This window comes from Schistocerca americana, chromosome 1 (assembly GCF_021461395.2).
Source record: "Schistocerca americana isolate TAMUIC-IGC-003095 chromosome 1, iqSchAmer2.1, whole genome shotgun sequence".
Lineage (NCBI taxonomy): Eukaryota > Metazoa > Arthropoda > Insecta > Orthoptera > Acrididae > Schistocerca > Schistocerca americana.
In genome coordinates this window covers 302177947-302192798 of record NC_060119.1, presented here as the reverse complement: position 1 = coordinate 302192798, position 14852 = coordinate 302177947, and the positions used below count along the sequence as shown (strand labels likewise).

Sequence of the window (14852 nt, the reverse complement as noted above, 5' to 3'; positions counted from 1 at the left end):
AAGCATTTACATATCCACTGTAGGTGCATTTGTGTATGAAGTTACATTGATGCCTGACCATATTTTCTAAGTGCTTCACTTTTTTGTCAAGCAGCATATCATCTGGAAGTTATTCAATTTCATCTGGCTTCTCAAGCCACTTTCAACAATTCTAACTTTTGCCATTTGTTGTTTTTCATGTGATCAAGCCAGGATAATATTCTTCATCATAAAAATCTAAAACATGAATACCTGGACTGAAATCGTGTGTTGAAATGTCCCCTCAATTATTATCATAATGTTAGAAAAATCTCACTCCTATATTATCATCAGTTTCATCAAAGTTCATTCCTCTTTCATTAGTATTGTCATGTATGGAATGTACTCTACTGCTTTCTTTTTGTGAACTTATACTCTGGTGTTAAAGTTTCCTTTTAGTTGCTTTTTCTGGCTTTACTTGTCCTCCTAGCAAGGTCCAGAACTACATCTCCCACTCATGTACTGTTCGCATGTGCTACTTTTATCTTCTTTCATACTGTCACTTTTTCTTTGAGTGCTGTTGCATTGTTTGCATTGTGTATCCTAAATATTCCCCAAGAAAACATAACCAATCACACAAGATGTAAACATTCTACCAAAACAGAGGCAAATTAATGCTCTGTTTAGTGGTTTATCTCCCAGCCTCCCAGGAACATGACTGTAAATTTTTCTCCTTGTTTTCTATTCTGTTGATATATTTCTTAATGCATCTTGGGAACTTGTACTTTGCATTGATGAATAGTGAATGCCACTGGCAGTTGCTTCCAGTCTCCTAAAACTTTTCAATAATAACATTTTATCACTGTAGCTGACATATTCGTGATGAGAGATTCAGAAACTGTATTGATATTTAAAACAATTCTTATTTATTCTCTAGTCTCAGTGACACATTTTTAATTACATCCAGAGTGACTGAAACATGCCATGTAATTAAAAATGCACAACTGAGGTTGAAGAATAAATGAGAACATTTCATCAGTTGCTATAATACACATAATACACTCCTGGAAATGGAAAAAAGAACGCATTGACACCGGTGTGTCAGACCCACCATACTTGCTCCGGACACTGCGAGAGGGCTGTACAAGCAATGATCACATGCACGGCACAGCAGACACACCAGGAACCGCGGTGTTGGCCGTCAAATGGCGTTAGCTGCGCAGCATTTGTGCACCGCCGCCGTCAGTGTCAGCCAATTTGCCTTGGCATACGGAGCTCCATCGCAGTCTTTAACACTGGTAGCATGCCGCGACGGCGTGGACGTGAACCGTATGTGCAGTTGACGGACTTTGAGCGAGGGCGTATAGTGGGCATGCGGGAGGCCGGGTGGACGTACCGCCGAATTGCTCAACACGTGGGGCGTGAGGTCTCCACAGTACATCGATGTTGTCGCCAGTGGGCGGCGGAAGGTGCACGTGCCCGTCGACCTGGGACCGGACCGCAGCGACGCACGGATGCACGCCAAGACCGTAGGATCCTACGCAGTGCTGTAGGGGACCGCACCGCCACTTCCCAGCAAATTAGGGACACTGTTGCTCCTGGGGTATCGGCGAGGACCATTCGCAACCGTCTCCATGAAGCTGGGCTACAGTCCCGCACACCGTTAGGCCGTCTTCCGCTCACGCCCCAACATCGTGCAGCCCGCCTCCAGTGGTGTCGCGACAGGCGTGAATGGAGGGACGAATGGAGACGTGTCGTCTTCAGCGATGAGAGTCGCTTCTGCCTTGGTGCCAATGATGGTCGTATGCGTGTTTGGCGCCATGCAGGTGAGCGCCACAATCAGGACTGCATACGACCGAGGCACACAGGGCCAACACCCGGCATCATGGTGTGGGGAGCGATCTCCTACACTGGCCGTACACCACTGGTGATCGTCGAGGGGACACTGAATAGTGCACGGTACATCCAAACCGTCATAGAACCCATCGTTCTACCATTCCTAGACCGGCAAGGGAACTTGCTGTTCCAACAGGACAATGCACGTCCGCATGTATCCTGTGCCACCCAACGTGCTCTAGAAGGTGTAAGTCAACTACCCTGGCCAGCAAGATCTCCGGATCTGTCCCCCATTGAGCATGTTTGGGACTGGATGAAGCGTCGTCTCACGCGGTCTGCACGTCCAGCACGAACGCTGGTCCAACTGAGGCGCCAGGTGGAAATGGCGTGGCAAGCCGTTCCACAGGACTACATCCAGCATCTCTACGATCGTCTCCATGGGAGAATAGCAGCCTGCATTGCTGCGAAAGGTGGATATACACTGTACTAGTGCCGACATTGTGCATGCTCTGTTGTCTGTGTCTATGTGCCTGTGGTTCTGTCAGTGTGATCATGTGATGTATCTGACCCCAGGAATGTGTCAATAAAGTTTCCCCTTCCTGGGACAATGAATTCACGGTGTTCTTATTTCAATTTCCAGGAGTGTATATATTAGTAATGAATCATCATAGCAATTGCTGCTTTTGAACAGCATCAACGTATCACATACACACTACATGAAGTTGCCAGTTTTTAAAAAAAATATTTTGGAAAATGCAGGTAAAATTGATAAATGGGAACAAAAGTTGTCATACTGTTGTTCACAATTAATTACCGTCTATAAAATCCTATACTGTTGCTTCTAGCAAAACATGAAATGACTTGTACATGTAATGGTTTCCAGATACATGTTCTCAGTTAGCAATAGTGTGTCGTGCTTTAGTACATTTCAATTTATTCTTGTAATGCACTAATATCTCTGGAACACTTTGCTGTCTTCTGTGTTTAATTCCAAGAAACTGTTCAACCAGTGTTAATGAAAATACAATTTTGACAATGTCACCTCACTACTCTCAATGTCACTCCCACTGACGGTACACATACACCAGCTAAGCCTGTGGTCTTCAAGATAAACCCCTAAAAAATCCAGAAAGTAGTTATCAGATGAACCACCTATAGTTTCCATCTCCGTGGCTTTTTCATACTTTTTAGAACTGTTGTAACCTGTTAACTGGTGTAGTTGCTGGTGGCACAAAATTATTAGTAAAAGTGGCAAAAATTAAGATATCTAATGTGTAATAAGTTCTGTCAAAAGTAAGTACATTAAATTGTAAAAAAAAATCAATAAATTTCTGTAGCTGTCAAAATAAAGTTTGCATGACCTTGATGTCACCACCAGTAAATAATTCATTGTAAATAAATAGGCAATGAAATGTCTCAGAATTTTGATATAATGTGACCTAAATGGGACAAATATGTTGAATATATAAATTCTACACCGAACACTCGGTGTTACCTTTGAGGAATCCTAAAAGAATACACTAATGAGTGCTTTCTACCCATATTTTAATGTGTACCTGTAATATGACATCATATTCTGGGGAAATTCAGCAGTAGTTTAGGAGAACTTCATAACATAAAAATGACCCATTAGGGTTATTACAAGGAACAGAGCTAGACAATCCCATAAACTATTTTTTTATAACACTGAAAGTACTACCAACACAAAATAAAGGAAAACTTACATGTAATTCCATCGAAAACAAGTTTGTGTCAGAAAGCTACATGATACATGTAGGGATAAAACTCTTATAAAATTGCCAGTTGATTTAAAATGTATATTAAATGTAAAAGCATTTGAAAGAGCTAGTAGAGAATATCTACTGCACCACTGCTTTTATTCAGTATGTGAATACATGAGCTTCAGTACCATATATGTAATATGTAATTTTTAATATGTAATATGTACATATAGACATGATTATTTATCAAAAGTCGAGTATCATCTAGTACACTGTGCAGCATGTGATCAAATGGGCTAAATAAATTAATTTAAATATCTTGAACTAATCCTTGATTACAAACTAACTTTAAAACACTACCTAATAACGATGCAACAGAAACCCCACAATAGATTAAACTTACTTATGGGATGAACATGAGGACTGCATCCCTCCATTGTCCTCCACACGTACAAAGCCTTGCACGTTCTCCACTATACCAGTGTAATGTGGATATCCTGTTCATCAAATTTCTATCACTATCTTCAAATCCTCGAGTGTCACACATTCTACCTTTCTTCCTATGTCTGTATATTCCACACATTCCAGAAATAAATTCTTAATGCAAGGTGGCTAACAGTTCTGTCATCGAAGATATATTTAGGTTAAACAGGTTCAGTTCCCCAACTAGCTGTCCACTCAATCCCCCCCCCCCCCCCCCACTCCCCTAAAAAAAAAAAAACTATATCATGTAATTCGATTGATGGGATGGTGTTGCCTAAAAGGCTCCATGTAACCAACTTACTATTTCAGGCTTCTTCAGTCTTAGCTTATTGTCTGTATTTAACATTTTATTTATATCTACCATCAAATGGCCTCAACTTTAACAATTTTCAGTTGTCAAATGTATTCTCTTTTTCACAGTATTGCAGTTACTTAAATTTGCACCACTCCTAGCTGTTTCATCAGGTACTGTGTTCATCATTAGATTGACATTTGTCCACTACCATTACCCTGTGATAACTACAAAGATATTGTCCCATGCAGGTCAGCTCAAGAGATGCTTATTATGCTGTCTAGTGACCGGCAGCAGCATAAATGCCTTGCGTTTTACAAGTGGAACTGTTTCTTCTGACTGATTGTGGTATAATGGAAGCGGGAATAAGGTCACATGATGGTTATGACAATATTTGTTGAAACCTGAAGTGGCAGTATTGTGACTGAGTTATTGTCTTTAATTGCCACAATATTAATTTTCCATTCTTTTACTTTGTGAAGTGGAAGAAATGTATTGTCAGATTGAAACTATGAAATGGGCCACATAGTATGCTTAGATAACTCAGCTGGTAAAATTACTGCTCACAGAGAATTAATTTTTCAGGAAGTTTCATATCATGAACATTTTTTTCTCATTAAAACTGTAAAATTTTATGTTCTTATTTGTTTTATCTTTTTTTACAGAGTGCTGCTAATCATTCCTGAAGTTGGATGGAACATAATGGGGACTATATGGGCCTTCAGTGATTTAGTTGAATGTGAGAGTGATGAAAACTTTACTCGCACTGTCATTGAAGGTAATATAGTTCACCATCTACTTAAATTACATCACACCTAGGTTTTCCTCTGTTCTTATCGTATTTTACGACATCTTTTATTTATTAAAGGTGTTTAAAATCTGTCTGCGCATCTGCTAAACATGTGTATTCTATCAAACACATTTCTTTGTATTGATTTAAAGCACCTTCAGTGGTATTATTTTTTCTGATCTCCACTTATATCTTAAAGTGTTATCTGTTCCAACATTTTCAAGGTATTCCTGCATTTGACACTGATGTTTTTTGTGTAAACTCAAATTGGCTATAAGCACTATGCACTGCTTGTTGTAAAATATGACAAAGTACTGAACAACTAACTTTTATTTATGTTGTGCTGACTAACTGTTTTTACGGTCACAGTATGACTACATTTGACAACCTTGCAGCAAACTATGTCTTTGATGTGTGTTGCCAGGCTGTTGAGTTTAAAGACTAACTGATGTTCCTTTTATTGGATTTAATTTAGTTGACCTTGTGATTGAATTTGAAGCACTCAGAAGGTATTAACTATAATAAGGTATAGATTTTCAATGTGTTTAATAAATATATTGAATGACTAACTTTTATTTATGTTGTGCTGACTAACTGTTTTTACGGTCACAGTATGACTACATTTGATAAGCTTCCAGCAAACTATATCTTTGACATGTGTTGCCAAGCTATTAAGTTTAAAGACTAACTGACATTCCTATTATTGGATTTAATTCAGTTGATCTTGTGACTGAATTTGAAGCATGCATATAATAAGGTATAGATTTTCACTGTGTTTCATAAATAAATTGATTATATGCTAGACTAATTTGTAATAAAATTGGATCATTATTGTCATACAAATCACTCTCCTCTATAAATAACAGTATTAGAAATGGTAGTGTTGCTTTGATTATTAGACTAAAATATGGAATTACAATCTCTTGAGATATAAAACTAAATAATAATATAACTGTCACACTTCATGGCATCTTTGTGGTCGCACAGCTGATGGCCGAGTATTAATGAATTCTGCTGTGATGTAGATGTCCAGAAACTATAAAAAACCAGTGCTCAGTAATATTGGATCCAAAATGAGTGCACTGGACCTGCAACTAAATATTATTTGTCAACTTTTATAAGCGATAAATAATACACCACTTTTCATCATCTGGAAACATGTCTTGAGTCATTGACTGTATGAAAAGGTAGCTCAAGGGAAAAAGTCTTCACTTGTTCCTGCTATCACTCACTTTCCACAGAAGAGAGATACCAAGATTTTGTCAACCAGTTAATCCTATGTGTGCCTAGTAAATAACAAAAACTTTAATAGTTATTGTTGTCACCCCCCCCCCCCCCCCCCCTTTCAATGAACCATTGATCATGGACCTTGCCAGGGAAGGGTGGCTTACGTGTCTCTACCATATAATACAAACACTTTCGAATCTTGCAAGTAATAAACAAAATTTTACTTAAGTCAGTCTCAAATGGAGAAAGGTTCGGCGTAAGTTTTCCATGTGGTGTACTCGATTGTTAGATTGCAGGGAGTGCAGATGGGTAGCTCACATGACCAAGCTCTCACTGTAGTAATACACAATATTAATTACATCAATAATGATGTAACCACTTTAATGCTAACATCATGAATACATTCAGTACAGCATCCTTTCACATAGCCGGGTAGGCACTAATAAGACATACAGTGTTCCATGAGATAGTTGAACTTAAAAAGAGCATAAACCAACACAGAATGGGTATGAAGCCACTCTGTGCCATGGTTACATAGAAAGATGGGTGATTTTTCTATGTGGGGCACTGGGTGGTGGCTACACATGCTGTTATTGATGCATGGCTGCCAGCACTGTCTGAATGTGCAGATCTCTGGTAGCTAAGCTTAGGCATTATGCTCCAGTGCAGGCTACTTGACTAATACAAGATGGGCCAACACCTCATGTCCTGCTGACTTAACAAACAGGCAGGTACAAGGGTGATTAGGATGTAACCGTGGGTTACCACAGTGCTCTCCTTTTGTCAGGTCACTGTAAGCTGGTCTCACTCCAACATCTCTCCTCCATAGAGTAGGAAGGCCCTCAGTGCTGAGGAAGGTGACATCCATGTCCTCCACAGCACCACCAGTTGATGCCCTCTGTGCAACAAAGAGCTCCCTGTCGACCAGCAGTGGAATGTAGGGCAAAAGTGACCTAGTTGGTGATAGCATTGATATGAGCAGATGTATGTGGATGTAATGCTTGCTGCTCAGGGCAGTGCTGCAGGAACCAGATCCATGCAGGCTCAGAGCAAGAAATGGAGGGCTGGAAACAAGAATAGAAGAGGGTGAGAAAGGCATGATGCCCTGCAGCAAATGTGGAAGCAGAATCAGTGGAGGGGACATAAAGGCCAGAGTTGCAGAAGGAGGTCCAGATGGGGGGAAAAAGGACAGCCTTGTAGGTAAGTGTGGAGATGGTGCAGGTGAGTCCTCCAGTTTGAGGCACAATTGATTGCAGTGGTGGGTCACCAGCCTACCATCCATCAGCAACGTGAAGATATACTGACAATGCTGGATGGCTGGATGCAGGTGACTGCTATAATGAAGCACTTATGGTGCCCAAATGCACAAGCCCAGACTGGAGTCCCAGATGTGTAATGCAATGCTAAGATTCAGCACCATGTGACCATGTGTGCCTGGCACTTGGTGGCAGCTCTGTCTTGCTCTTCTTGCCGATGGGTGTGAACCTGAAGAACTAAGAAAACGAGTGACACGTCATCCAGGGCATTGCCAATATACTTCTTCACTCTGGAAAGTCCATATGAGGCAATCCACCTCCCCTTGTGACTGAGTGTGGAAATGGGGTGCACAAATATAGAGAATAGTATGGTGTGCACAAAAGCTTGAAAAGTCTGAGAGATGAATTGTAGATTGCTGTTGATTACCAGGGTGCAGGGCAGGCCATTGATGGAGAATATCAGAGTGAGAAACAGCACTGTTGCATCCACCATGGTGAAGCAGCAGTTGACAAATGTGGAAACCAGGAGTAACCGTCAACGACCACCAATCAGTAAGCATCCGGAAAGGGGCCTGTGAAGTCGATGCACTCCCAAGGCTGTGATGATGCAGGCCATGGTGAATACCATTGTCAGGGCTCAGTCCACTGACCTGCACACTTAGAGCAAGCAGTGATTAAATGTTCAATCTCACAATCGATCCCAGGTCAGTAGATGTTATAACATCAAGCTGAACAAATATATTTCTAGGATGACACAATACATGTAAGTCACAGATCAAGTGAACAAAGTAAGATGTGTGTACACTGTAACAGTCAAATCAGCACTGAGTCCAAGTCTAGAGGCCACTGGCTGGCTGGCTGCGTAGGTGGCACGGCTGCTGCATGGCTGGCAGACAGCGCCACATATAGAGTGTAACTGCATGGCGTCACTTTGAAAGACTGGCGAGTCACAACAGTAGACGTGTTGGTGAGTCAGTATCTTTGTCCCTGAGACAGTGATCCTATTGCAGGAGGTGAAGGATGTCCCACTAGAGAGATGCCAGAATGACCACCTGTGGCACAGCATTTTCTGTGAATAACAAAATAACATGACTGATGAGTGTGAGTCTATGCCATAACACAAAGTAATTGCAGATAGTATCTGACACACAAGCCAAATGTCAGTTGGGCCACTCTTGCTTTCATTCATTCGCACTTAACAAAGAATGGGGTCAGCAGCTCACTGGTAGGTATGAAAGAGCATCTGCATTGAAGTGCCGAGTCATGGGGTGGAAATCAATCTTGTAATTATACCTGCTAAGGAACAAGGCCCAGTGATGAAGTCTGTGGGCTGTCCTGTCTGGCAAGTGTGCCGAGGGACCAAATAGAAATGCTAAACAGCTTGTTACAGTCACCAAATGAAAATTATTGCCGTATAGAAATACATTAAACTTCTTGGTCACATAAATAATTGCGAGAGCCTCCTTCTATATTTGAGAGTAATTCTCCTGTTCATCACTAAGCATCTTTGGTTAAAAATCAATGGGCAGTCCCAAACCATCTTCACTACATTGAGGCAAAATGACCACCACGTCATATTGTGAAGTGTCCACTGCAACCACAAGCTGGTGCCACAGCTGGTAGGAGACCATGATGAGACAGAACATCAGCCATCTTTCAGTCTTCAGAATGCTTGGTCACAGGCAGATATCCACTCAAACAATGCACCTTTCTTAAGCATTTGATTTAAAGGATAGGAAACTTAAGGTGCTTGCACCAGAAACTTTTGGTAACACAAATAGACCTCTCAATTATGTCTCATAAATGTTCAATGGGATTCATGTTGAGCAATCTGGATGATCAAATTATCCATTCAAATTGTCCAGAACATTCTTCAAACCAGTTGTGAACAGTTGTGGCCAGGTGACATGGCGCATCATTGTTTGGGAACATGAGGTCCATTGATTGGCTGCAAATGGTCTCCAAGCAGTCAGTGATTGGATCAGTTGGCCCAGAGGACTTAGTCCATTCCACATAAACACAGCCCTTACCATTATCAAGCCGCCACCACCAGCTTGCACAGTGCCTTATTGACAGTTTGGGTCCCTGGCGTCATTGGTTCTGTTCTACACTTAAATCCTACCATCAGCTCTTACCAAATGAAATTGGGACTCATCTGACCAGACCACAGTTTTCCAGTCAGCTAGGGTCCAACTTATATGGTCATGAGCCCCGGACAGGTGGTGCAGGCTATGTTATGCTGTTAGCAAGGGCTCTTGCATTGGTCATCTGCTGTCATAGCCCATTAATGCCAAATTCATTGCACTGTCATAATGGATATGTCCATCATATGTCCCACATTTATTTCTGCAGTTATTTCCTGCAGTTTGGCTTGTCTGTTAGCACTGACAACTCTATGCTAATGTCATTGCTCTTGGTCACTGTGTTGTCCATGGTGAGAGGTAATGCTTGAAATCTGGTACTCTTGGTACACTCTTGACACTGTGAGTCTCAGAATATTGAATTCCCTAATGATTTCTGAAATGAAATGTCAATTACTCTATCTCCAACCTCTGTTCCATGTTCAAAGTCTGTTAATTCCTGTCATGTGGTGACAATTGTGTCAGAAACCTTTTCACATGAATCAGCTAAGCGCAAATGACAGCTCAACCAATGCACTGCCCTTTTATACCTTGTGTACCCAATAATATCACCATCTGTATACATTCATATTGCTATCCCATGACTTTTGTCACCTCACTCTACAGTATTATGAGATTAGCTTGTGTACATCAATTTCAGTGAGTTCTGTGTGAGTTCTGATACGTACAAGTCTGCTGCAACTCAACCTACCTTATCAGTTTCTGAAACGATATGTGAAGTTCTTTTTTATGCATAAGCCTTCAGATGTTTTAATGGAAGACTCTAAATATTTTCTTTTTATTATCCTTGGCTTTGTCCAAGCTGCAGTGTTTTGTTATACTAATAATTACATCAACTATAACTATGTTTATTCTGAAACTCTGCCATTTGCAAGAATTTACCCTAAAAAGGCCTAGTGAACACACTGGAAATCACTGGGATAGGATGGATACTACTTTTGTCAGACAGGATACTCCTGGCAATTAGCTGTGCAAGTATTCAGATACAAACCTCACCATGTGTGATGAGACTGAGTGAGGGGTGATGCGTCGGTCACACCCATGAATAAATGTCACTCTTCCCTGAGCAAGTTTCCAAGCTTTGCATTAACATGTTTCACAGAACACTTCATCCAGTGCTTATCATATCACTGAACCAGTGATACAATCTTCATGCTAGTGTGAAAAGCATTCTCAGCAATGTCACCTCAGTTGAGCCCTGCAGCCCTGCAGCCAAACGACTAGCGCGAGGTTTGGTGTTCTCGTAAAGATAAGTTATTTTAGATTATAAAACACATAGATTAGTACTGATTACGTGGTAAATAAGTGTATTAGTGTGCCGTTTAAGTGTACCATTAAAGGTTTCATTTCTCATTACGTAATATAGCAGAAAACGCGAAAAGACCGTACAGTCGTATTTTCTGTTTACGTTCTGCTGCAGCAAATCTATAGAATTTCGTTTAGTTGTTCCTTGCTCTCTCCAGCAATTTAACTTAGCGTACCTCTTCATTATTTAACTAGCATTTCTGGAAAGTAGCGTAAAGTTTAACTTGTTGTTTCAGAAACTTTGCACTTTTGTTTTTGTTTACACACAGTTGCGTATAGGCCAAATTTGTGTAACCATATTTTCGTGTTTATCTGTAATTTAACTGACTTATTCTTAATAAATTATTACGTTTATCATGAGTGAAAAGTGCTTGACTTGCCGTAGAATTGTTAGGTCGGGGCTTTGGTGTGATGGGTGCTGTAGTTTTTTCCATGTGGGTGACTGTAGTGGCGTGGGAATAGGGGAAGTAAATGAGACTCATCAGTGGTTTTGTAGGATTTGTAGTAGAGATAGGAAGATACTGGAACAGGAGGGGAAAATTGCTGCCCTTCAGGCTGAGTTAGACAAGGCCAGGGGAGATCTTGACAGGTTAAGGAGGGAGAGGGGTAAAGAGAGGTGGGAAGTGGCAACAGGCAACAGGAGGAACAGGCCTAGAACTTTGTCTGACAGCTTTATGGTGAATGTGGAAAATAGATTTGACCTGTTGCTTCAGTTAGAAGCTGGTGAGCCTCAAGCAGTTACAGGTGTAGACAGGGCACAACAAACTTTCAGCAGCAAATTGAAAAGTAAGAATGTAGGGAAATCAGTAAAGAGAAAGAAAGTGTTGTTGTTAGGTAGTTCCCATGGAAGAGGTGTTGGCCAACTCTTGCAGGATGAACTAGGATCAGAATACCAGGTCACCAATTTTTTTAAACCTAGTGCTGGTCTGGAGCAGGTGACAGAGGATTTAGGATCACTTTGCAAAGATTTCACTAAGGAAGACACCGTGGTTATAGTGGGTGGGGCAGGTAACAGTATTGACAGAGATCCTGGGTACAGCATAGAGTGTGACCTGGCGAAGATTGCATCAGCATCGAGGCATACCAGTGTTGAGTTTGTATCTGTTCTTGGGCGCCATGACCGACCTCATTTGAACTCTTCTGTCAAGAGAGTTAATTTGGAGCTGGAACGGCTGCTCATGTCGGGTGCGGGGTCACACATTGGTGTGGTTCATGTTGATTCTGTCAGTAGGTGGGATTATACTAGGCATGGCCTTCACCTCAACAGGAAGGGGAAGGGTAAATTGGCTGGGGAAATAGCAGGAAAGTTAAAGGGGGGAGGCACTGTCATGAGTGGTAAAATACCAGTGGTTATAGGATTCAGAAAAGACCCTTTTTTAGGGTAGGGAGGACAGAAAGAAAACAAATTTTAAGAGAGGTTAGAACTGAGACAAACCTTCAGTTTGAGAAAGAAATCAAAAAACATAATTCCAGCTTATTACATCAACATAAACAGCCATTGGTTAAGAATTTTCAACTGTCAGCAGATATTTTAACTCCATCCAATTTTAAGTCAGTCAATGTGAAATGTCAGCTATCTTTATTGCATCAAAATATTCGAGGACTGAGAAATAAAATTAATGAATTAACTATCTGCATAGATGAATTAGAGTCTTCAAACCCAGCTGACATAATCTGCCTCTCTGAACATCATGTGACCACTGGTATAGAACTTTTAAGTGTTACAGGGTTTAGGTTAGCATCTCACTATTGTAGATCAGAAATGGAGAAAGGAGGAGTTGCCACATTCATCAGGAACTGTCATAAATTTAAGAACATAGACATTCATAAATTTTGCCTAGAACAGCATATGGAAGCATGTGCAACAGAATTAGAATTTCACAAAAAATCTTTCATAATATTAAGTGTATATCGAGCACCTGCAGGTAACTTTAATCTGTTTGTAAACCACCTTGAAGCTGTACTGGCCCATTTAACAACCAAAAACAAAGAAATAGTGGTTGCTGGTGATTTCAATGTAGATTTCCTTAAAGACTCTCCCAATAAGAACCTATTTGAGTTAGTAACACTATCATTCAACTTAATTCCCACAGTAAAGTTCCCCACTAGGATAACCACTTGCTCACAAACAGCCATTGATAATATCTTTATAGAAAAGTCAAATGAACAAAATTATATTACAAAACCAATAGTCAATGGCCTCTCAGACCATGACATGCAGTTCCTTCTGTTAAATGTTAATACTGAACAAGATATAAAATCTGTTAAATCTGAGCTCAAGAGGGTAATCAGTAAGCCAAAAATTGATTATTTTAGGACACTCCTCAGAGACATTCACTGGACTGATGTTTACAGTGCTCATGGCATGAATGAAAAATATAACATTTTTGCTAATAAAGTGCTTACCTTATTTGAACACTGCTTTCCCCCAAAACTTACCAAGGTTAGAGCAAAGTCTACAAAGAAGCCATGGATTACTCGAGGAATAGGGGTATCTTGTAAAACAAAAAGAAAACTGTATCTGTCAATCCGAAACATTTCCAATGTTGATGCTATAGCACATTATAAGAAATACTGCAAAATATTAAAGACTGTAATACGGATGTCAAAGCAAATATATTACAAGGAAAAGATAGTCATATCAGATAACAAAATAAAGACAATATGGGATATAGTGAAGGAGGAGACCGGTAGAACCAGACATGAAGAGGAACAAATAGCATTAAGAGTAAATGATGCATTGGTGACAGATGTGTATAGTGTTGCAGAACTTTTTAACAAACATTTTATAACTGTTACTGAAAAGATGGGGTTGTCAGGTTCGGTAGATGCTGCTATGGATTACCTTAGACCAGACATTTCAAGTAACTTCCATAATATGAATTTGACCCTCACTACCCCAACAGAAATAATGTCCATCATAAAATCTTTAAAATCAAAAACATCTAGTGGGTATGATGAAATATCAACAAAGTTAATTAAAGAATGTGATTCTGAGCTAAGTAACATATTAAGCTATCTGTGTAACCAGTCGTTTATCAGTGGAATATTTCCCGAATGGCTGAAATATGCTGAAGTTAAGCCACTGTTTAAGAAGGGAGATAAAGAAATAGCATCAAATTTCCGTCCAATTTCACTGTTGCCAGCATTCTCAAAAATTTTCGAAAAAGTAATGTACAGTCGTCTTTATAACCATCTTATCTCAAATAACATACTGTCAAAGTCACAGTTTGGATTTCTAAAAGGTTCTGATATTGAGAAGGCTATCTACACTTACAGTGAAAATGTACTTAATTCATTAGACAAAAAATTGCAGGCAACTGGTATATTTTGTGATCTGTCAAAGGCATTTGACTGTGTAAATCACAATATCCTTTTAAGTAAACTAGAATATTATAGTGTAACAGGAAATGCTGCAAAATGGTTCAAATCTTATATCTCTGGCAGGAAACAAAGGGTGTTATTAGGAAAGAGACATGTATCAAGCTATCAGGCATCATCCAACTGGGAACTAATTACATGTGGGGTCCCACAAGGTTCCATTTTGGGGCCCTTACTTTTTCTTGTGTATATCAATGACCTTTCATCAGTAACATTACCAGATGCCAAGTTTGTTTTGTTTGCTGATGATACAAACATTGCAATAAATAGCAAATCAAGTGTAGTCTTAGAAAGATCAGCCAATAAAATATTTGTAGACATTAATCACTGGTTCCTAGCCAATTCTTTGTCACTAAACTTTGAAAAAACACACTACATGCAGTTCAGAACTTGTAAGGGGTGTCCCAAGAGTATATGTCTAACATATGATGACAAGAAGATAGAAGAAGTGGACGGTGTTAA

At 40.0% G+C, this 14852-nt stretch overlaps 1 protein-coding gene across 2 annotated transcripts in view; it reads left to right on the top strand.

Annotated features, from left to right (window-relative positions):
* The window catches only part of LOC124595643 (diacylglycerol lipase-beta-like), an 855670-nt gene that overhangs the window by 726804 nt on the left and 114014 nt on the right, over positions 1–14852 (top strand). For both annotated transcript variants that reach the window (XM_047134491.1, XM_047134481.1), the window contains exon 6: positions 4956–5068. In XM_047134491.1, the coding sequence (XP_046990447.1) occupies positions 4956–5068 (113 nt within the window). The remainder of the gene's footprint in view (positions 1–4955; positions 5069–14852) is intronic.